This window comes from Bos indicus x Bos taurus, chromosome 7 (assembly GCF_003369695.1).
Source record: "Bos indicus x Bos taurus breed Angus x Brahman F1 hybrid chromosome 7, Bos_hybrid_MaternalHap_v2.0, whole genome shotgun sequence".
Lineage (NCBI taxonomy): Eukaryota > Metazoa > Chordata > Mammalia > Artiodactyla > Bovidae > Bos > Bos indicus x Bos taurus.
The window spans coordinates 105,136,958-105,159,941 of NC_040082.1; the positions used below are offsets into that span (position 1 = coordinate 105,136,958).

The 22,984-nt window shown below is 54.1% G+C and overlaps 2 protein-coding genes across 3 annotated transcripts; both read right to left on the reverse strand.

Moving 5' to 3' along the window:
• Window positions 1-1,333: 1,333 nt before the first annotated feature.
• On the reverse strand, window positions 1,334-3,075 carry INSL3 (insulin like 3). The gene is made up of 2 exons (XM_027548228.1): window positions 2,708-3,075; window positions 1,334-1,891 (listed from the first exon to the last, which is right to left on the reverse strand). The coding sequence occupies exons 1-2, from the start codon at window positions 2,898-2,900 to the stop codon at window positions 1,686-1,688; spliced, it is 399 nt and encodes a 132-aa protein (XP_027404029.1). The 5' UTR covers window positions 2,901-3,075; the 3' UTR covers window positions 1,334-1,685.
• A 1,621-nt stretch (window positions 3,076-4,696) lies between these two features.
• On the reverse strand, window positions 4,697-22,929 carry JAK3 (Janus kinase 3). Of its 2 annotated transcripts, XM_027548230.1 has the most exons (24): window positions 21,763-22,929; window positions 18,767-18,963; window positions 18,179-18,302; window positions 17,739-17,850; window positions 17,337-17,482; window positions 16,642-16,936; window positions 15,932-16,054; window positions 15,669-15,826; window positions 15,143-15,254; window positions 14,742-14,928; window positions 13,803-13,930; window positions 13,441-13,572; window positions 12,633-12,717; window positions 11,711-11,838; window positions 10,889-11,021; window positions 10,654-10,805; window positions 10,363-10,513; window positions 9,599-9,738; window positions 9,338-9,527; window positions 8,617-8,741; window positions 7,915-8,087; window positions 7,379-7,496; window positions 6,935-7,045; window positions 4,697-6,018 (listed from the first exon to the last, which is right to left on the reverse strand). In XM_027548230.1, exons 2-24 carry the CDS (start codon window positions 18,948-18,950, stop codon window positions 5,911-5,913), a joined length of 3,315 nt encoding a protein of 1,104 aa, XP_027404031.1. In that variant the 5' UTR covers window positions 18,951-18,963; window positions 21,763-22,929; the 3' UTR covers window positions 4,697-5,910. The 2 variants fall into 2 exon arrangements, with proteins under 2 accessions (XP_027404031.1, XP_027404030.1); XM_027548229.1 differs by lacking the exon at window positions 21,763-22,929 and having other exon boundaries at window positions 18,767-19,758.
• Between the last annotated feature and the right edge of the window lie 55 nt (window positions 22,930-22,984).

The window sequence follows — 22,984 nt, forward strand, 5'->3', positions numbered from 1 at the left end:
CCATTACAGTAGCCTTAGGAAACAAATATACATGTGAACAGATCACATAGTCAAATACCATTTTTTTTTTCCCAAGAGGGTCAAATCATATAATTTCCATCTCAGGATTAAAGGAGGATGCAAGTGAAAAGAATGGTGAGCATTGGACCAATAAGTACCCACTGTGATACCTGGGGGCTTCCCTGGTGGCTCAGAGGTTAAAGCATCTGCCTGCAATGTGGGAGACCTAGGTTCAATCTCTGGGTCGGAAAGATCCCCTGGAGAAGGAAATGGCAACCCACTCCAGTTGAAAAGATACATGCACCCCAATGTTCACTGTAGAACTGTTTACAATAGTCAGGCTGTGGAAGCAACCTAAATGTCCTTCAACAGAAGAATGGATAAAGAAGATGTGCTACATATATACGATGGAATATTACTTAGCTATACAAAGTAATGAAATTGTGCAATTTGCAGAGATGTGGATGGACCTACTTAACTCTGTCATACAGAGTTAAGTAAGTCAGAAAGAGAAAAACAAATATTGTATAATATCGCTTATATGTGGAATCTAGAAAAATGATGCAGATGAACTTACCCACAAAACAGAAATAGAGACACAGATGTAGAGAACAAATGTATGGGTACCAAAGAGGGAAGGGAAGGGAGGATGAATTGGGAAATTGGGATCAACATATACATACATTTATGTATAAAATAGATAACTAACGAGAACCTACTGTGTAGCACAGGAAACTCTACTCAGTGCTCCGTGGTGACCTTAATGGGAAGGAAATCCAAAAAAGAGGAGATATACATATAGCTGAGTCACTTTGCTGTTCAACAGAAATTAACACAACATTGTAAAGCAACTACACCCCGAAATTAAAAAAATATATATATCCACCACAAGGGGACTTCCCTGGTAGTCCAGTGCCTAAGACTCCATGCTTCCACTGCAGGGGGCACAGTTTCAATCCCTAATCGGGGAGTTAAGGTCTCATGTGCCATGCAGCATAGCCCCCCCCCCCCCCCCCTGCCAAAAAAAATCCACTGTGACTCATTCACACATTCATGGGTCGTGTTCACTGATAAGTGGACCTTACATGAGTTTAAGGCTTGAGACATGACAGAGACCTGGATTCGAATCTTGAACTTGGCTGCTCCCTCCCTGTCTGAACTAGGCAAACAGCCAGCTCCCTTGGCCTCAGTTTCCCCACTGTGTATTGTGATGACTCTCCAATTGTTATTAAGTTTCTAGAAGTGTTGGTGTGTCTGCAGCTGTCAGGGAAAAATCCCAAATGAGGGCTGACCTTGGCTTGTCCCTTTTTCTTGTGAGAAAATGCAACGTTGCTTCAGATTCTGCAGGCATCTTATTTATTTACTATTGAGGAGACAACAAGAAGGGTGTCAAAAGCAGGGAGTGGGGCACCTGGGGCTCCTCTGAGGTGAGAACATTTGAGAAGAGTGTCTGGCATCTCTGCAAAACCAAGGATCCTCCAAGCCAGATTTGGGGTCTGGTGGTATCCCTAGTTGATCCCCCAGAGGACAGGTGGCCTGGGTGAGGTGGTGAGCACCTTGTCCTAGGAGGTAATCAACAACATCCCCCTAGATGTGGGGTTTCATGGTGCTGTGTGGCATCAGGAGTTCACCAAACTGGACTCCTGTGGGTCTCAGGCTCCCCCAAGGCCACGCCCCAGGAGGATTCAGTGGGGACAGAGGGTCAGCAGGTCTTGCCGGGTGCAGCCGCTGAGGCAGCAGTGGCGGGCAGGGTTGATGGCAGTTGCTCGGCGGTGGTGGTGATGGCGAGAAGCCTGGGGCAGGGGCTGTGGGGCCAGTACCAGCACGGGGTCCCCACTGGCCATCAGCCCATGGAGGAGATGTTGTCCTTCCAGCCACCGTAGGAGCTCACCTAGGAACAGGGAGGAATTCAGCATAGAGGGAGGAACCCCAGAGGACCCCACCCACACTGTCTGCATGGCAGCCAGACATGCATCATGCACACAAATACAAAGTAAGCATTTATTAAGTGCCTACTCTATACCAGGCCCAGACTGAATCACCCCATCCAGACATGTCCACTCTCGACCCAGGCCCACACTCAAGTCCCCAGCTGTGCACACTCCCACATGCCACCTATGGTAAGAAGGCATAGAGGCTTCACAGAGCAGAAGACAGTAAGGGTGACATGTGACACGTGCATGTATGTACACACCGGACACAGCCACTCGCCCTCGTAGCCCCTCCCGGTTCCCCAACCCCACCGCGTGCATCTCGGCACACCCATCTGGACCCGGGTCATGCAGACTCACACGCATAGGACGCCTGTGACAGACGTTGTGCATAATAGCCTCTGCCCCAAGGTCGGGTCGGGTGAAGAGAGCTAGGCGCTGACCCAGAGCCAGCAATTTAAGGGGGCGCCAGGAACACTCAACAGTCAAGATCACTCCTATTATAACTGAATATTTTACTAGTAAAATTAACGTAAAATTCCTGAAGATCAAAATATTGAAGTTGTAAGTAAAGATAGGCTTGGATATAATCTTGCACTTGTTAAGATTCTACCTAGCTTCGCACTGATTCCCTTGCCAGGCAGGGGCTCCTCCCCACAGACTCCCACACGCCAGAGCAGGAAGCCAGAACATGCATGCAAATCCGTCTGCAGACACCTGCACCCCTACCCGGCCCCAGAGACCCCAGCGCACAGTCCTCGCCCGCCCCCACTCACGGTCGCCGCCAGCCACAGGTCGCCCGTCCTCCTCGGAAGACCAGCGCGGTCCGCCGCACAGCCGCACGAGCGCGCGCACGAAGTGGTGGCCACACAGTTTCTCAGGCGCCTCCTGCGCGGCTGCAGGACCGAGGGCGATTGCAAGGGCCGGGCCCAGCAGCACCAGAGCCCAGGTGAGCGGACGACGGTCCATGGTAGTGAGAGGCACCGGGCCCCAGCGGGGATCCCCCTTATAGGCGCTTTGCCTGCCCCAGCTGGGAGCCTTGGAGCAGGGACAGAGCCTTCCCAAAGAAGGACCCAGGGAGGTCAAGGGCAGGGTCAGGGCAAGCCTCGTGGAACCTCTGATAGTTGAGTTTTCTCATTTTTATGATGTGAGTGCCTGACATCCTTTGATTGCGGAGGCATTAGCTTCAACCATGGCTCCCTGATAAATATGACTAAAGAGCCTGACCACCTCTTCCCACATTTGTTTTAGACATCTTGACTTCAGTATCTTACCACTGGGGCCACTTGGGCTTTTTTGCTTTGTTTTTGTTTTGTTTGTTCTTCTCTTCTTATGCTTTAAACTCCAACCCATGTTAAAGTCACCAATAAGAGTGAGCCCACAAACCTCTAGGCTCCCGAGCTTGACCCTAACAAAAGCAGGAACCCAGGCCAACGCTGCTTTCTCTACGAGAACCTGGCTCCTAGTGTGCCGTGTAATTTATAAGTAATACATCTTTATTTTTTCAAACTTTCCTGATGGTTATTGCTGAAAGGAATCTTGCAATCGTAATAAGAACTCCCAGGGCCAGTCTAACCACCACATTGATTATTGATAGGCTGTGTGTGTGCATGCTAAGTCGCTTCAGTGGTGACCAACTCTTTGTGACCCCATGGACTATAGCCCACCAGGGTCCTCTGTCCAAGGGATTCTTCAGGCAAGAATACTGGAGTGGGCTGCCATGCCCTTCTCCAAGGGATCTTCCTGACCCAGGGATGGAACCCATGTCTCTTACATCTCCTGCATTGGCAGGTGGGTTCTTTACCACTAGCATCACCTGGGAAACCCATTGATAGGCTGAGAGCCACACAAAATGGCCATGGTCTGTCTTCCTGGGTGTATCTTTTCCAGGGGGACCATTGAAGAGTCTTTTTTTTTTTTTTTAACTCTTTTAAAGAGGAGAAATAAACTTAGATATAATAATTCCCTGGGATGGTGCTGGTGAGCATCCAACCAGCTGAGAACAAGGACATTCAGAATCTTGTGATCCTTATTACTGTACAAATAAGGAAACTGAGGCTCAGAGAGGGGACCCCATACTTGCCCAAGGTCACAAGAGGCTGGGCCCCGGGGCTAGGAGTGTTTGTTGGTTCCGCCTCCACATCAGGGTCTCTTTGGTTTGGATAGGGGCTGGAGGCCTCTACCGAGTGTCAGTTTTACCAAGGAGGGAAATTAAGGCATAAGGGTTACTCAATCCAGCTCAGGGGAGACCCTGAGCTGAAAGCCCTGTGTTGTAGCCCCCTACCACTTTTCACCAAAGCAGACTTTGACGGTAGGTACAGAGATCTCTGTCTGTCTCTCCTATGCTCCCTGTGTCCTTCTCTGAGTCTCTTTCTGTGTCTCTCTGTCTCTGTCACTCTCCAAATCTTTCCATCAGTCCTGAGGAGCAAACAGGGGGCTCTCTCGGCCCCCAGTAATGTTGGACCCATCTCCATAGCCTAATCGTCCCAATAGGGCCTTGCCCTCTGATCTCCCCCAGAGCAGCCTGTTTCCTCCACCCCCAAGAGCCTGTAATCAGCTCCCCAGGACAGAGCCAAGGCCAGCAGCTGGGGTTTGGGGGAGGGCTTCTGTCCTTGAGGGCCTCACCCTCCTGTCCCTCCTCCCCCAGCATGTCCTGAGGCTCCCACTGTGGCCCCCAGGGGTCTCTATCCCCCAACTCTGATCACATTCCTCCCTGGCTCACACATCCCCAAGAATTCCCATTGCCCAAGTCCAGCAACAAACCATCCTTTCCACTGAACTTCTTTATTCATTCAATGAACACTCCCAGAGTTCTCTTTGTGCCCACCCCAGCCCAGCTCCCCAAGGAGCCTCCAGGTCAGAGGAGACAGAGCTGGATATAGATGTACCCCAGCCCTAGAGCTGGAAGTATAGGGCTGAATGGGAGTAGTGGGAGAATCCCAGGGAAGGCGGCAAGGAGGTGATAGCTGGGGTTTTGAGAGATGAATAAGAGTTGTCCAGGGAGGCGAAAGTGGCAGAAAAACCTTGCAGGCAGGTATGAAGGAGTGGTGGGGGCTGAGCCTGCACTAGATGCCTTCGCACAAACTTCCAGAAGTTGACTCTGTGGAGCCCAAGGGCCAACACTATTGCCCATTATACAGAGGGTGGCGCTGAAGCCAGAGAAAGGAAGCAACTCGCCCACCATCACACAGCAAGTAATTGGCAGAACTGTGGGCTCCAACACCCGTGCTCCTAACCCCTGTACTCAGCCTTTTCCCTTTGCTATTCCGTTTCCTCTGCCAAGAATGCCTTTACTTCCTTCAATTGATGAAAAGCTCCTGTTAGGCTCCATTGTTATCAACTGGATGATCCTCTGGTCCAGACAGAAAGGGCGCCAGTGTACAGAAGCCCTGGGACACTCAGGTTCAGAGGCGGGGACCTCAGCCTCTCCTGGTCTCTTACATGGTTCCAAACAGTCCCGCAGGCTCCCCCTCAAAGAGTGGATTTTCAGCCCGGACAGTTGCTCTTGTCCTTGGCTTCCTCCAGCTAAAGAGGGAGAAGGGAATAGAAGCCGGAGATGACATATTTAAAACTACATAAAGTCTCCTCTGAAAATGAGAACAGGAAGCTGCAGGCCAGACTCTGAGAGGCTGGGACAATGGAAGGGCCTTAAATGAGGTCCCTTGATTCTGGGGAGTGGATAGAGCTCATTAGACCCCATCATGACATCTGCCTTGAATCTTTCCAAGTTCAAAAAGCCGCAAGGTTGCTGTTGCCCTGCAAGCCAGGGTTGCTCCCCCAAGTGCAATGTCAGTTGCCCTATGAGGGGTCTCTGTGAGGCAGGAGGACCAGAGAGGAGCAGGGTCCTGCTCAAGGTCACACAGCAAGTCCATGGAGACCAGAACCTAGAGGTCCGTGTGCAGGAGATATGAAAAATGACAGAGAATGGTGCTCTCCCTCTAGACAAGCAGTGAAGGTGAGAGTCTCATGCCTCTGGACACTATCCCCGGCTTCCACTCCACAGCGCATCTAGCTGGGGGCCCAGGGCACTGAATGATGGCCGGTCTTGAGGGTTAGGGGCCCAGCACAGCTTCATGAGCTCATGAACCTGAGGGGTGGAGAAGAGACAACAGGGTCACATGGGAGTGGTAGAAAGGACAAGACTCCTGTTTGCAGTTTTAAAATATAAACTAGACTCCATCCCTCTCTTGCTCCAAAGCTTCCCATGGCTCCCTATGGGTCTTAGAAAAAGTCCTCCATCACCTCCTCTCGTGTTCCATGCAGCCACATCTGCCCCCATCTCATTTTTCAAATACACTAAGCTCATTTCCACCTCAGGGCCTTTGCACCTGTTCTGTACTCCACTGAAAATGCTCTCTCCCAGCTTTCCCCTTGGATGGTATCCTCTTCGTCCCTCAGGCACCACCTCCTCTAGGAAGCTGCTCCTGACTATACCTCCCTCATCTCTTTCTAGACATTGATCACCACCAGAATATTCTTGTTAGCTTCCGGTGGTTACAAGAAAGAGGGGTATTATCTGTTCTGACCTCCACTGGGTCCCCAGCACCCAGCACAAAGCCCAGCACACAGTCAGAGTTCAATAAATGTCTGTGGCCTGAGCAAATTAATTTGTGAGTGACCAACCACATGTCAGACACTTCCACAAAAGCTCTGATGAGAAACTGTAAGAATCATCATTTACTGAGGACTGACAGTATGCTAGGCTCTGAGATGAGCACTGGAGAGGTGTTAGCAAATTGGTTCTCCCCTACCCTATAAGGCATTGTTATTCCCATTTTGGAGACAGGTAAACTGAGGCTCTGAAAGTGTTTGTGCTTTACCATACAGTGAGAGAGCAGCAAAGCAGAGGCCAGAAATCCCCTTCAGCTTCATTCCCTGATCCCTGCTCTCAACCAAGAGATATCCTCGGTGGAGAGTAATTCAGAGGGATCAGCAGGCTTGCCCAAGAGATACCGTGGTGAATCTACAAAGTGGGAAACAGAGGCAGGCCCTCCAGAGCTCACCTCACTAGGACAGGCGGGAGGTGCGGGCAGCCTCTGGCCCTCAGCCAGCAGCTCCAGGAGGCGGCAGAGGGCTGGAACATCTCTCTCACATCCCATCATCCGCAGGAACTCCTGGAGCCAAGGGGGAGGGCCCGAGGTGGGGGAGGAGCATGGAGAGGGGAGGGGCCGCCCGTTATTGTGGGGGTCAGCCACAGTGAAGGGAGGAAGGAAATCACCCACCCGTAGTAAGGGAAGGAGGCGCTCCTACTGGGGAGGAGGAGTTGTCTATGATGGATGGGGAAGGGAGCTGCCTGTGTCTGGAGGGGAGGAGCGGGAGGTATCAGTCATAGTGAAAAGAGGTCCTCCTGGAGCATCTAAGGATGGGACCGGGTGACCCTCAGCACAGAGGACAGGGGTTGACCTGAGTGGGAAGAGGGTATGAGGAACCCAGGGATGCCAACTCACGGCTGAGGGGCTACAGTTCTTGTCACTGTAGGTGAAGAGCTCGTACAGGACGACCCCGAAGCTCCAGACATCCGACTGGCGCGAGAAGATGTTGTCCGAGAGGGACTCTGGGGCATACCTGGAGGGGGCCCGGGAGGTCTTGGGATGCGACAGTAAGGCAGAGGACAGGAAAGGGCGCAGCCCTGGATTTGGGTAGCTGGTCCCGGTAGGTGACTATGAGAAAGTCAGTCCCAGCCAGTTCTGAGGTCTCAGTTTCCCTGGCTGTGGGATGGGAGATTGCTCCAAAGCTCTGAGGTGCCGGGGCAGGGCCGGGGCGGGGCCAGAGCGGGGCGGGGCTGAGCGGGGGTGGGGAGCAGGGCCAGGGAGGGGCGGAGCCAGAACCAGAAAAGGAGCGTGATGGGGAGGAGCCAGGGCTATGGGGGCGTGGCCACAGCGGGCTCCCTCCCCGCGGGAGGCGGGGTGGGAACCGAAAAGCGCGAGAGGCGGAGCTGCCTGGGTAGTACGGAGGAAGGGTGGGGCTGGGAGGAGGTTCCTACCAGAAGATGGGGCTCTGGCCTGGCTCGCGGACCACGTAGTACTCTTTGTCGAGAGGCAGCAGCTTGGCGAGGCCGAAGTCGGCGATCTTGACGTGCGTCTCGCTTTCCACCAGGATGTTCCGGGCTGCCAGGTCGCGGTGCAGGCAGCGGCAGGAGCCCAGGTACTCCATGCCCTACGGGCGGGCGTGGGGTGTGGACCCTCAGGATGACTCCGCAGGGGCCCCAAGTCTGACTTGGAATCCAGCAGCAGCCCCAACCCAGATCCCAGGCCTAACCCTACCGCTGACCCATCTTGCACTCCAGTCCTCACCTTCTTATTGTTTTGGACCTACTAGAAGTGTTAGTTAGCCGCTCAGTCGTGTCCGACTCTTTGCGACCCCATGGACTGTAGCCCACCAGGCTCCTCTGTCCATGGGATTCTCCAGGCAAGAATACTGGAGTGGGTGGCCATGCCCTCCTCCAGGGGATCTTCCCGACCCAGGGATGGAACCCAGGTCTCCTGCACTGCAGGCAGATTCTTTACCGTTTGAGCCACAAGAGAAGTCCCCGACCTTAGCCCTAACTCAACCGCATTTCCAACCTAACCTGGACCCCAAACTTCAACCCTCAGCCTTCCTGGCGAATCCATGCAGACCCCGCCCATCAAGCCAGCTCTGTGGACGCGGCAGGTCCACGGTTGTCCCGCTCTCCTCCGCCCCGCACCTTGCAGATCTGTGAAGCGTAGAGGAGCAGGCGGCCAGCGTCGAGGCGGGCGCGGTGCCGCTGCAGGAAGTCGCGCAGGCAGCCACTGGGCAGATACTCCATGACCAACCGCAGGCTCTGGCGGCCTAGGGGTGGCGGGGGAGGCAGGGAGGAGTCACCACAGGGCCTAACTTCCTCTCCTTCCCTTCTCCATTCTTCTTCCCCGATCAGAGTGGGACCTTGTGTCCCCTCCGGGCCTCAATATTGCTTTCTATAAAATGGGAACGGCCACAGTGACACGTATCGCTAATCTATTTGAGTACTTTCTATAATATACATTAATTCTTTTTAACTTCATAATGACCCGTTTTTTTCAGGTGGGAAAACTGACGATGAGAAGGTAGTCTTAGGCTTCTCCAGTGGCTCTGCAGTAAAGAATCAGCCTGCAATGCAGGAGACTTGCAGGAGATACCGGTTTGATCCCTGAATGGGGAAGATCCCCTGGAGTAGGAAATGGCAACCCACTCCGGCATTCTTGCCTGGAGAGTCCCACGGACAGAGGAGCCTGGTGGGCTACAATCCAGGAGGGAGGTCACAAATGAGTGGGACAGGACTGAGTGACTAAACAACAAGGCAGATCTGGATAAACAAGATCAGTCAGTAGCGCCCCTGCTGGTGTTCTCAGACCACCTTCAATGGTCGTGCAGAAGGATGAGGGTGTGTAATTTGAAGAGCGGTTCACCTGGGCCATAGCTGACACCCCGGTACTTGACAATGAAGTCACTGTGGAGGGCTTTGAGGATCTGGATCTCCCGCTGGAAGTCCCTCTGCTGTTCTGGCCCACTATGCTGCAACTGCTTCACGGCCACCAGGGCCCCTGTGTTGTCGCCCAGCGGGTCGTAGCGGCACAGTTCCACGCTGCCAAAGTTGCCCTGGGGGACAATGGGGCTGGTGTTCACATGCATGAGTGCTCCCCCACCCACCCCAGCCTAACCCACCTCACCTTGCCCAGCTGTGAGATGTATTTGAGGTGTCTCTCTTCAAAGATGGTAGGGTCCTGGCAGGCGTAGAGCTGGGTACCATTCCAGAGCCCATCACGGGGCGCCAGGGTGCCAGGTGTGGGATCTGAGAGGAGCTCATAATCTGGGGGGCACAGGCAGTGAGTGAGGAGTGTATTGGGCCCTGGGCCCCCACTCCTAAGCTAACTTGCTGTGTGACCTCCATCTTATGCTTACCCTCTCTGTGCATTATGGCAGGGCCACTGCAAGCCAAGAGGTACTTTGTAGGGCTGGGAAAAGGTGCCTCTTGGCAAAGGCAGCCCTCTTATGCAGTGCACATGCTGCACACAGACAGAAAGGCATTTCCCAGACTTCACTGCCATGGGGTGACAGGGGAGAGAGATGTACTGGAAGCTCCTTTAGACCTGGCCCATGAAAACCTAGCGTGGGACCCTCAATACTCTCTCTCCTGTTTGCAGAGGATCCAATAGGGGCCTAAGGCCATAGGATGGGTGGAACCACAAAAGGAGAGTTTCTTGCTGACTTGGACACCCTCACTGAATGAGAGCCAAACATTCATTGAATGTGGCTTTGAACTGAGGGGCTTGTTTGTTACAATAGCTGTTGAAGCTCATACTGACTTTTACAGTCATCAACCATTCCAACCTTGCCTGGCATGCAGGGCAGGCTCCACATACAAATCTCACTCTTCTACTGGGTCCAATATGACATCCCAGCCCTGCCCACCCTGCCTGGCTCAAGTGGGCACCTGAAGTGATGAGGCTGTTCAGGTCACGGATGACAGCACGGAAAGAGGGCCTCTGGCCTGGCTCATAGGCCATGCACTGTTGGATCAGCAGGGCCAGCTCCATCCACTTAGGGGCAGGCAACTGCTGCCGTTCCTGGTAAAACTGGAGCTTCTAAAGGCAGGATGAAGGGCTGGTTACCCCCAGTTGAACCCTCAGAGGTACCCCCTAGACCCACCCATCCTCCCCAAGCTGGACTTCATTCTACCCTTCGGTCAAATGAGAGCTCTAGAAGCCAATGCTGGCGCTCTGACCTTGGCAGGCTCCAGGGTGCTGATGGGCACTGTGACACCACTGAACACCTCCCAGACTGTGGCTCCAAAGCCCCACTTGTCAGCTTCCAAGCCAAGTGTTCGGGCCTCCTGGAGACATTCAGGGGCCACCCAGGGGATCCTGTCAGTGAGCACTGGTGCAGGAGGCAAGGATGGGATCAGGGATCCGCTTTCTTGCCCCACTAGGTCCCTCCCTCCTTCACCCCTCAGCACTTACTCTCCAGGCTTAGCACAGTGGGGCTGACACCCGGGTCACTCAGCTTGATGAAAGGCAGGTTCCCATCAGTCCCCTCACGAGCCAAGAGCACCTTCCGGGCTGAGACATTGCCATGAGGGAGACCTTTGTCTTCCTAAGTGGACCAAGCACAGGGAAATGCCGGGGGTGGGGTGGGGATGAATGAATATGCTGGTTGGCGAACTCCTACACATCCTTCAAAGCCCACCTGGTACTGCTCAGACCATACTTCAACATCTTTCCTACACTACTGGCAATACACCTCCTGTGTCCCTCCTCTTCTTAAACAATGCTCCTTCATCCCATGGCTCCTTACTCCCTTCAGGATAAAGTCAAAGGTCCTTAGACTGGCACTCAAGGCCCTTCGAAATCCAACTCTTGGTCACTCTTCCCATGGGCTTCTCTCTCCCACATCTCCACTATGGTCTCCTGCCAGGTGAACAGACCTGATACACTCCTGGACAAGCAACACATCTAAGCTGAAGCCTTTGCCCAGGCTTTTCTCTCAGCCTGACATGCCCTCCTTCCTTTTTTTCCTTAATGAACTTCTACTCAGTCTCCAAGGCCCCAACTTTAATGTTCTTTCTTCTGGGGAAGCTGGCCAGTCCCCTCAACTTCCATGAATGGTCAGCTGTCTCCTTCTGCTCTTACACCTCTGAGCCTGTATGTATGCTGTTCCCTCAGTCTCAAATGCCCTCCACTTGCCCTCCACCCTTGCCAAACTCCTATCCATACGACAGAGCCCACTCTCAAAGCCCCGTCCACTCTGTGAATGGAGGATGGAGCAGGCAGAGGAGCACTCACCAGATAGTTGAGGGCATAGGCCAGCTGTTTGATCACCTGTAGCTTCCAGCTGGCTGGCACTAGGTGGCCACACTTGCGTAGATATGTGTCCAGTGCTCCCAGGCGTACAAATTCCTGAACCATGATACCTGATGGAAGTAGGAAGGGGCAGGGTTGGGAGGTAGGACTGTATTGTATTCAACAGGCTCTGCCCCCAACCCCACCTTCAAGGGTCGCTTGAACTCTCAGCTCTGACTTTTCCCTCCCCTATTCCTCCATCCTTACCCTATTCACCTCTCTGCTTCCCTACTTCCCATCTCAGAACCATTTGCCTGTAATGCCTAGAAGGTGTTGCACTCTCTCCATGACTCACTCCCAACCCTTTGCAAGTTCTGTGTTTCTGACTGGAACACCCCTCTTCTCTCACTTCCCTAATGTCTATTTATTCTTGCCTTTCCAGCTTAGAATGTATCCTTACCTACTCAGAATCACTGCTTGACCTCCAAGTGGGTTAGCAGCCTCTGATCACCCACAATGACCTGTGCTGCCCTGCCACACCCAATCATTTATCATCCTGCTCAGCCTGTCATGTTCTATGCTATGCACCCAGCTCCTGGCACATGTTGGGCTCCCAATAAACAGCTGCTGAGCTGAACTGACGGAAACAAGGCTTGGAGAGGGAGCATGGACCTTGCAAAGCTGTAGAGATGGTACACAATAGATCAGAACCCAGGTCTGCCTGACTTGAGATAATTCTGGGGGCTTAAGTATTGGGGGGAGCCAGGAGCTGCTTATTCAAAGAGTGATGATGGAGGTACATGAGTACAAGATGATAGACCCTGGTGGAATGGAGCCCCAGCCAGGGCAGGCTCTGATTGTGTACTGCTATTGCTGCTGTAGGTGGGCCCAGTGAGGCAGGGCAGAGATGGGGAGTGTCTCTCACTGTCTCCAGCCATGCACACGCCGTGGAGCAATACGAGATGCTGGTATGACACTTGGCTCATCAAGCTCGCTGCTTCCAGGAATGACTGAGGGGGAAGAATGGAGAGAACATGTATGGATTTCTTCCACTCCTGGGTCAGATCAATGAACCCCAAACTTGCTGCTCACAAACTTGCCTCAGGAGACCTGGCCGCCAGCTTCCTTTGGCCTTGGAGTCCACCATTAATGCACACAGCACTCTGTGTCTTGATTTTTTTGATGGAGGCAGGACGTCCCCACTGTAGTCTACCTTGAGTCACTCACCTTTTGGCTCAAACCTTCCTCTGTGTTGCCCAGCCCCTGAAGATGCCTCCGCCCGCATCGTTCCTCTCTTCTCCTTTGCTCATTCCTCTCTGACCCACTGTTCTCCTTGCTATTCCTTAAACATGCCAGACTTGGCCCTGCCTCAGGACCTTTGCACCGGCTGTTCCCTCTGTCTGGTATACTCTGCCTGTTTGCATCTGAATTCCCCACCCTTCTATATTTCATGGAGACGCTGTGGCTACATTTCTGTTATTTTAAGACCTTGTGTGTATTCTCTTTGTTTTGATTTTGGGTTTCTTTTCTGTTTTTTTTTTTTGGCTGCACTGCAGCATGCAGGATCTTCCCCAACCAGAGATCGAACCTGCACCTGCTGCTGTGGGAGCATGGAGTTTTAACCACTGGACCACCAGGGAAGTCCGACCCTGTGTGTTTTTAAATTTCTATGAATCCAAAACCCCCTCTCCAGCTAGGCCCTAACCCAGAAGGTTTGGTCCAACCCTGCTCACCTCCATGCAATTCTTGTGCTTGGCATCCATCACTTTGAGCAGTACCTCTGTCTCGCGGGCCTCCCCATCCACAATCTCATGGTGACAGCCCCGATAAATCTTGGTGAAGGACCCGTGACCTAGGTTCTCATGCTGGAGAGTGAGGAGGCAACATGAAAGGCCAGTAACAGGGCTCCCATGGGACCCTGTCCCTTAGCCCTGGCCCAAGCAAGGCACAGGTAATGGATCAATTTTACAGATGATGAAACAGAGACACAAAGAGGTTATATCACACGACTGAGGCCACACAGCAGAGATGGATGCAGACCTGGTCTCTGGATCCCACCTGAAGTATGTTTCCCCCATTTCCTGGGGCCCCTTACCCACTGCAGGCTGTCAGCAGGGATCTTGTGAAACGTCATCTGACTCAGCTGGCACTGGAATTGGGGCTGAACAGGGGATGATGTGGGTGGGTTGCAGCCTCTCCGGACCACAATCAGATTGGACTTTTCTACGGGGAGTGGAAGGAGGAAGAAAACTAGAGGTCAAAGGTGAAAGGTCCTCAAAGGATTGGTCACTCCCTGTCTCAGTGTGGGGACATCCTTGGTGGCTCAGATGATAAAGAATCTGCCTGCAGTGAGGGAGATCTGGGTTTGATCTCTGGGTCAGAAAGATCCCCTGGAGAAGAGAATGGCAACCCATTCCGGTATTCTTGCCTGGAGAGTGGACAGGGGAGCCTGGTGGGCTACAGTCCGCGGAGTCACTAAGAGCCAGACCGAGTCACAAAGAGCCACAACTGAGTGACAAACGCTAAACTGTCTCAGCGTGGGGTCTTCTACAGAAGCCAGGACTAAGATGAGGGTTCCAGGGCACACGGCTTATTTGAAAGGAAACTCCAGGAAGTCCCAGTGAGGGGAGGGAGAGTGAGAACAGATGGAAGGAACCCTGCAGTGGTACAAATGAGCAGGTGATGCTGTGGGCAGCCTGGTCTCAAGTCCTACTAGGGATTCTGGGAAAATCTGGAGAACTCACACCTCAAAGCTGTCCCATCCCAGGGGTCTGTCTGAGAGCAAAATTCACCCAGAGCAAGAGGCAAGAGATGAACAGAGGCTAAGTGCTAGTAACATCACTCAGATCCAGCTGTGCCTGGATTCAGCCATCCCTGGAAGCAGCCTGTATCCCACAAGCCCTAGATCACCTTTTTTCCCTCCTAGACTACTTTGACCAGCAGTCTTTGTCACTTGCCACTCAAGAGCTGGAACAGATACAGAAAGGCAGGGTCCCAGATTGCCTATTCAGCTTGGGGGAGAAAGCAGGCTCACCTTTAGGTCTGGGGTTGCAGCAGAAGGTGAGGTACAGCTCAACCCCATCCACGTGCAACCCACCATTCCAACAGGCTGCCAGGAGCTCTCGAAGACTGCTGTGGGAACGGCCAAGGCCAGCCAGGGAGAAGGTTCCTGTGGGGTCGCACCGGATGAGGCAGCCCTTATAATCCGGCCCCAGGGGGGTCTGCAAAGAGGAGTGAGTGGTTTCTGAGTGGAAGTGGGAGGCACTCTTCTCCTCAAATCTCCAAGTTTTTGCATATTCTATTCCCTCCACTGGGAATGCCTTTTCCCTCCCCTTCTTCAGGAAGCCATGCTGACTCATATTTCAGTTCTCAGCTCAAATATCATCTCCTCCAGGAAGCCCTCCTTGCCCTCCTGGCCCCTGGAGGTAGACTGACCAGGACACAAACAGTTAGGAGGTAGCTGTCGAAATCCTGGGGACTGCGGCGGAGGACGTAGGAGCCGGGAAGTGAGCCCCCAGTCTTGAGTTTGTTGATGGCAAAATCCAGGCTGTGGGGAAAGGTGGAAGAGAACTGAGAGTCAAAGATGGTGAGAAACAGATGGAGGCAGAGAAACCAAACTAAACCTGAGCTCTAATCTTGGTTTCTCTGAAGCCCTGGGAACCTCACCAGGTAACATTCCCTCACTCCCTCCCATTTGTAAAATGAACCGAAAGCTGGGCTTCTGCCTAGGGGATTAAAGAGGAAACCGCAGGTGAAACTCCACACCTGGGCACCTCGAGCAGCCCCAGGAAATGGCTCTGGGGCCTCAAGGAGCCAACGGGAGGGAAGCGGCTGAAGTGAAACTGCAGACTCACTGAGCGCCAGCTATGCACCTGGTGCTGTTGAAGGGCTCCTGAGAGGCAAGGGCACCGAGGCACCGGGAAAGGGAGTGCCAGAGATTTGGTCTCCAGTGAGTCCTTACGTGATAGGGCCATGGCACTGCTCAGCCACCTCCTCCAGCAGCCGCGGCGGCGCCACCTCCCTGCAGAAGTAGTGCCTCGAGTCCGTGGTCAGCCGGAAGTAGCCATCCACGAGCGCCACGAAGGACAACGCTGCGGGAAGCCCCGGGAACTCGGCCTCCTGTGAGGACCGGTGTCAGGGCCCGCCGCGGTCCGAGGGTGACAATCCTGCGTCCCCGCCGCCAGGGACGGGGAAGGCAGGAGGGGAGAGGGTTCCAGCACCCACCAGGATCTGATTGTCTGTCCTGGTGATGGTGACCAGGCGGTGCTCGGCAGCCGGGCCAATGCACGGCGCCTGCTTGATGCTGATATCCACGATTTCTGGAAAGTCGCAGAAGGGCTGGAGGACCTGTGAAGAAGGGGGAGGGCTGAAGCTGGGGATCCCGCCCCCTCCGCGCCCCAAGTCCTTTTTTGGAAGCCGGGACCCCACAAGTCCACACTCACGAGACCCTCTCCTCCCAGCCTCACCGAGTCCCATCCCTCTCCCGTCAAGCCCCCACCAAGCCCCGCCTCCTTCTGCCACACCACCCCTCTCAACTCCCTCCCCTGCTCATCCCAAATATCCGCCCCCTCACCTCTGCCAAACCCCGAGTCCTTCTCTTGGCCGGTCCCCGACCCCGCCCCGAGTCCCTCCCTCACTTAACTCCACTTTATCTCCTGGTGTCTCTTAGTCCAGTTCGGAGCCTCACCCACCCCGAGTCCTGCCTCTTCGCTCCACCTGCTGTTAGCCCCATTCTGAGCCCCGCACACCCTACTAAACCCTCCCTCTACGTCCCGCCCTTTTCATCTCCGCTTCCTCGCTCAGCCCTACCCACACCTCACTCAGCTGGGCGCTAGCCCCTCCGTCCCAAGCCCCCTCACTGCCCCTCCTCTCCCTCGGCCCCGCCCCCAATCCCCGCCCACGACCCTGCCCCTCCCCTTGGCCCCGCCACACACCTCGTGTTCTCCTGGGCTCCAGGCGATGCCACTGCCACCAGCCACACGGAGCAGCCCCGGCGTATCCTGACCACCAGCAGCGCCGGGGAGACCCACGCGGAAGGTCTCGGCAGCCCTGTCTGGATCCAGCCTCTCGAGGTCCATGATGTACTTGACCATGAGCGAGTGCCTGTCAGCCTGGCAGGTCGCCACCCCGCGCAAGGCCCGGCACACTGTCCTTCGGATGCGCCTCCGAGTCACGAAGCTCAAACCCTGGATCAGGTCGCGTAGGCCAGGGGGCAGGCAGACCTTGTAGCTGCAAGTGGGAGGAATGGGGCCCTCAGTATGGGGCGGGGTCTCCGCCAGGGAGGACCGAGGCGGCACATCAACCCAGCCTCTAGGTGAAGGGTTGGAGTGTGGCCTCAGTAGGGGGCCACACAACACACACAGAAACACACTCGGGGACAGGCATGGGAGTAGGGAGGGCCTCCATGGGAAGGGCCATTGGGGTCCATGAGACAGACAGGGACATAGTCCTTTTAGCTGCCTGAGGTCTGGCTATGGAGTCTCAGGGGGGCTGGGTTCAAGGAGAGGGGTTGGGTCCCATGAACACACTGTAGGCTTGTAGGTGGGGAGCCGGACTCATGATGCCCTGGTGGAGCCATGTTGGCTCGCTCCCAGGTAGAGGCTGGGCGCCACAGCCTGGAAGCCCTCACCTGACCGTCTTCAGCAATTCCTCGGGCCGCTGAGCCTGCTCGAGGGCCATCCGGGCCAGGTCCAGAACAGCCAAGCTGAGACACTCACCCTGTTCCTTGAGGCTGAGGCCTACCCGGAGGCGGCCGCTCACCAGGTCATGGCGGTGCTAGGAGCCGGTCACAGCCCAACCATAAGCCCTGATGTCGTCAATAGACCCCCATCCCTGGCTGAACTTCACCCTGGGGCTGCCACTCTGAGCCCCGCCCACCCAACTAGCCCCTCCCTCTTCATACCGCCCAATTCATTCCCACCTCCTCCCTCAGCTCTACTTACAGGAGAGTCAGCCAAGGCTGCCCAAACATGAGCCCTGACATTGCCCTGGCTACCCCTACCCCTGAGCTGATCCCCATGCAGACACCTACCTGAGCAAAGAGGTGCTCCAGGACTGGCAGATCCAAGATGGCGCTGGTCAAGTCCTTTCGTAGCCCAAATCGGTGGCACTTCTCTAGTCCAAACCAGTTAGGGAAGTAAAAGCTGTGGGGGAGGGGAGAACCCTGGAGTAGGGGATATGATGAGGAGGGGACTGTGCCAAGACCTCACACAGCCCAGGTTATACCCTTGACTTGCTGTGTGATGTTGGACAAGTGACCCACCCTCTCTGACATTAGTCTTCTCATCTGTGAAATGAGCAGTGCTCATGCCCTCCCTTGGGGCACCGACCAGGAGGTGCAGGGAGATGATGATCCAAGGGTTACTGTGGTTTTAAACTCCCATTTCCCAAGCCCTCAGCAAAAGGCATGCCCTCCCGGGATCATTTAACCCACATTTGGAGGGCAGGGGGAGGGGGGGAGACACTTCCTACCGGAGCCTGTAGACGAGGACCTGGGTACCCGTGTCCTCCACGGAGAAGATGTGGCTTGGGGGGAACCAGCAGGACAGGTCTTCCAAAGCCAGAGCAAAGAGGGAGTGGTACACGGGCAGGATGCCTGAGGGGACGGTCACATCAGTTCCCTCTCAAATCTCCCCACCTGCCCCCTGCAGGGCTGCCTTGTTATCCTCATGCAGCCCCACAGGCTCTTTCTCACCTTCAGCTCTGACATCATGTCCCACCCCTGCTGGCACCCATTCCAGGGCTCCTCAGTGCCCTGAGGAGAAAAGCCATGGACTCAGCCTGCTTCTCAGGGCTCCCTGCCTCTCTCTCCAGAGCATCTCTTTCTACCTAACAGCTTACCTCGAGGGATGACCATCTGTTTCTTCTCATAGACTATCATGCCTCTGAGTCTATGCACATGCTGTTCCCTATGCAACTTCCTCCCTTACCAAACTCCTACTCATCCCTCAAAGCCCCAGATCCAGTGCTGACTCTGCTTGACAGCTATTCCAGCTCCCAATCTGTGTTCCACACAACCCTAACGCTTCTTCTGACCAAGCCTTCTAGGGACTCACTTACCACTGGCCTTAGCAGCGCAAACACACAGGTCTTCAGCTGAGTGGTCCCCAAAGGAGAAGGACAGGCACTGTGGGGGTCCAGGGCCCCGAGGGGGCAGCAGCACATGCAGGGCACCAGCCTCTGAAGAGGAGAGGCTGCAGGAGCGCTGAGAAATCAGGGGTGTCTCCTCACTTGGAGGTGCCATGAGTGCAGCCTGTCTGAACACAGAAAAAGGTAGCCCCTCAGTTGTGATCACAGGACAAGGTTGCAGATCTTCTGAGGTAGGATTGGGTGGGGGGGGGGGTGAAAGAAATATGACTGAGTGAGGTAGGGATGAAGCCGGAGAAATAAGGAGGAGAGAGGGACAGAAAGAGAAGGGCAGACATGGACAAAGGCAGGGAGAGGGAACTGAGTGTGCAAGGTGGGTGAGGAGCCATACCACTCCCAGTGAGGGCTGTGCTGGGAAGCTGGAAGACATTCACACAAATTTGTGTGTGAATTCACACACTTCAGACTCTTGGTGCCCAGGGCAAACACCTCTAGTCAACCTCCAGCCTCCACACGCACCCACATTCCAATCCCTTCTCCAGACAGGCATGATCAATCAATCACAGATATAGGGATTTGCTAACCAGCAAGCAGATAGTTATTGGCCTGTGCAAGTGTGCATACTCAGTTGTGACTGATTCTTTGCGACCCTGTGAACTGTAGCCCTCCAAGCTCTTCTGTCCATGGGATTCTTCAGGCAAGAATACTGGAGTGGGTTGTCATTCCCTCCTCCTGGGGATATTCCTGGCCTGGGGATCCAACTCAGGACTCCTGCAGCTCCTGCACTGCCCAGCGCCACCTATGAAGCCCAGTGGCCTGTGCACGTGGGTGTTTGAGGAGATAGAAGAGGCCACCCCTCCTTGTGAAGCTGGAGGATTCTAGCACCTCTGAGGCTGGGGAAAGAAGCTTTAGCAGCTGGTTTGGCACCCCACTCCAGTACTCTTGCCTGGAAATTCCCATGGATGGAGGAGCCTGGTGGGCTGCAGTCCATGGGGTCGCTAAGAGTCGGACACGACTGAGCGACTTGACTTTCACTTTTCACTTTCATGCATTGGAGAAGGAAATGGCAACCCACTCCAGTGTTCTTGCCTGGAGAATCCCAGGGACGGGGGAGCCTGGTGGGCTGCCGTCTGTGGGGTCGCACAGAGTCGGACACGACTGATGCGACTTAGCAGCATCAGTAATGCATCCCTCGGGGGCTGATCCAGACATCAGACTTAGTCATCATCAGATTCAATCAACAGAGATCTCTGCCTCTGTCTCCCCTGATCCCTGCATCTCTGTTCCATTAGTTCCCCAGAGTAGGAAGTCCTCCCTGGGTTAGGTCCAGGAGGAAACCACCAACATTATTTCCAGGAGTTCTACACCAGCCACCTTCCAGATCTCTCTCACCCTGGGGGACCCAGAGCTCAGGACCCTGGGTTGGGTAGAGGAAGGAATTGGGTTTCACATGCCAGAGGAAAAGGAGGAAGATGAAGAAGATTTACTTAAATTGACACAAATGAAGATGATACAAAGAGAATATTGGATAAAAACTATGTTCCAGGGACTTCCCTGGCCGTCCAGTGGTGAAGACTGTGCTTCCAATGCAGGGGATGTGGGTTTGATACCTGGTGGGAGAACTAAGATTCCACATGCCACTGGATATGGCCAAAAAATGTAAAACAAAAAACAAACAACAACAAAACTATGTTCCAAAATAATAGTGGGAGGGGGCAGAGAGTGTAAATGAGATTTTAACACACTCAGAATATAAGCCTGAGACTGAGGATCCATGAAAACTTCAGGCTGTGGGTTCAAATCCCAGCCCCACCATATCCTGGCTTTGTGACTCCAGCAGGGCTCGCACAGTTGGGACACAGTTTTCTCGGCTATGAAGTGCACTGACTCCCACCTGCTTCAGTGAGGTAGTTTATGGAGTCCAGTCCGACCTGTCAACACGTTTAAAAGTGAGAGTGTTGGCCATTCAGTTGTCTGACTCTCACAACCCCATGGACTGTAACCCACCAGGCTCCTCAGTCCATGGAATTCTCCAGCAAAAATACTGGAGTGGGTAGCCATTCCCTTCTCCAGGGGAATCTTCCGAACCCAAGGATTGAACCCAGTTCTCCTGCATTGCAGGAAGATTCTTTACCTTCTGAGCCATCAGGAAAGCCCATCAACACATTTAATCCCCACTAAATGATACAAACCCTTGGTGACATGCTCAGCAAGCACTTGACAAATGTCAGGCAAACCAAATGGGAAGGTCCCTTAGGACAGTGGTTTGAGGCTTACCGTCAGGGAGGTAGAACCTAGGGGAGAGAAAACTTTCCCCTAGGGACACTCCAGTGTTACCAGCTCCCAGACCAGGAATTGGAACTTTCCCCACCCCACCCCGCTGTGTCACTTCTCACAGAGATGCCCAAAACCTTATTTCAAACAGTCGCCCTGATCTTTGCATCTTTACGTAAATGTTACAGCGCAGTGTCTTTTGTTTAAAATAAATCTTTAAAAAAAAGAAAAAACCACCATGATTTTTAAAATATCGAAAGTAAAAATAGAAAGTCTGTTTGGTGCCCAGAGAAACGTCCCTGTTTTAACATCAAAAGTTCCACATGCCCAGAAGGGAAGGTTGGTTGGTCACCCAGTGCTCGGGCCTGGGAACTGGGAGTATAGGAGACGCGAAGTGTGTCCCCAGAGGGTGGAGCCCTGGGCGCATGCGCAAGGATTCCTTCAGGTCCGGGATGCTGGGAATTCAAGGCCTCGGCCTCGTGTGCGGCACAAAGTTGAGGCCCAGAGGGGAAGCGCTTTGCCAGAGGCCGCACCGCCAGCTGTCCCAGCTTGTCAGACGGCTTTTCTCTGAGACCTAGAAGGCAAACTTGCCTTTGTCCCCAGCGGCGGCCGTCCTGTCCCCAGCAGCGGCCGTCCACACAGTCTTCCCCCACCCCCACCTCCGACCAGAGCCAAGTGGCTCCACCAGCTCTTACCTGGAGGTGAGGGCCCTGGGCTGGCGACGGGAGGGCAGAGCCGGGCAGCAGCGGGAGGAAAGTCCCACTTGCTCCTTCCTGTGTGGGCCCCTCAGCTTCCTGAGCTGCTGTCACTTACCGAAAGTCATGGCCATGTGGGGGCCGGGGACGGGGAGGGGCAGAAAGTTCCGGAAGCCTCTGCAGCAGCAGTCCTGCTCAGGCTGCTGAAGAGCCTGCTGAAGACCCTGGAACTCAGGGAAGGAGTGACAGCGGAGAGAAGGGCCCAGGTTACCCTGAGGGGTCTCAGCAGGCTCCAGGACTCAGTCTCCGTGGGGCCCTGGCAACAGTCTGGCTTCCTCCGGCCTCAGTTTACCCATTTGTGGCGTGTGTGCGTGTGTTGGGCACCTAGAGGAACTGATTTCACACCTAAGGAAGGGAACTGGGCTGGATCTGCCCAGGAAGGAGGCAGGGAAGTAGCCCCAAACAAAAGTGAAGTTCTCCTTTACAGTATTTTTCCAATGAGGCCCTGAAAGGTATGGCGGTCCCTTTTTGTGCTCCATGCCCCAAGCCCAGACCTAGAATCTGTGAAAACCAGACAGACTGGGTCACCTCACTGTCTTGTCTGGCAGGGAGGCAATTAATCATTATGGATAACCAAGAAAACCAAGATGACGGGACAGGCACAGACTGAGGCTGAAGGGAGGGGATGAGGGGCAGGGAGCTTGGGGGATGGAGGAGGCGCGTTCTGTGTAAAGGACATGATGGATCAAGCAGGGATTTGAAGCAAGACAAAAATGACTCCTGATGAACACCATAGGGGCAAAGACCCAGAGGTGAGAGTGAGTAGAGCTATTTAAGGCTCAGAGGGCTTGACTGGCTGCAGTGGGGAGGGAGGGGGATGGTTTGGCAGTCAGCAGGAGCCAGCTCACAGAGCCAGGTCTGCTTGAGGTTTTTTAACACACCTGAGGCTGTCATATGTGGAGGAGGCAGGAGGCCAGGGCAGTGCCCTTAGTAGGATACAAACCCCAGAAAGTAGAGCTTTGGGATAAATTTTTTTAATTAATTTATTTTTTATTGAAGGCTATGGGATAAATTTTAGAGCACCTTTTCATCTCTGTGCTTCCCTGGTGGCTCAGATGGTAAAGAATCTGCCTGCAATACAGGAGACCAGGGTTCGATCCCTGGATCTGGAAGATCTTCTGGAGAAGGGAATGGCTACCCACTCCAGTATTCTTGTCTGGAG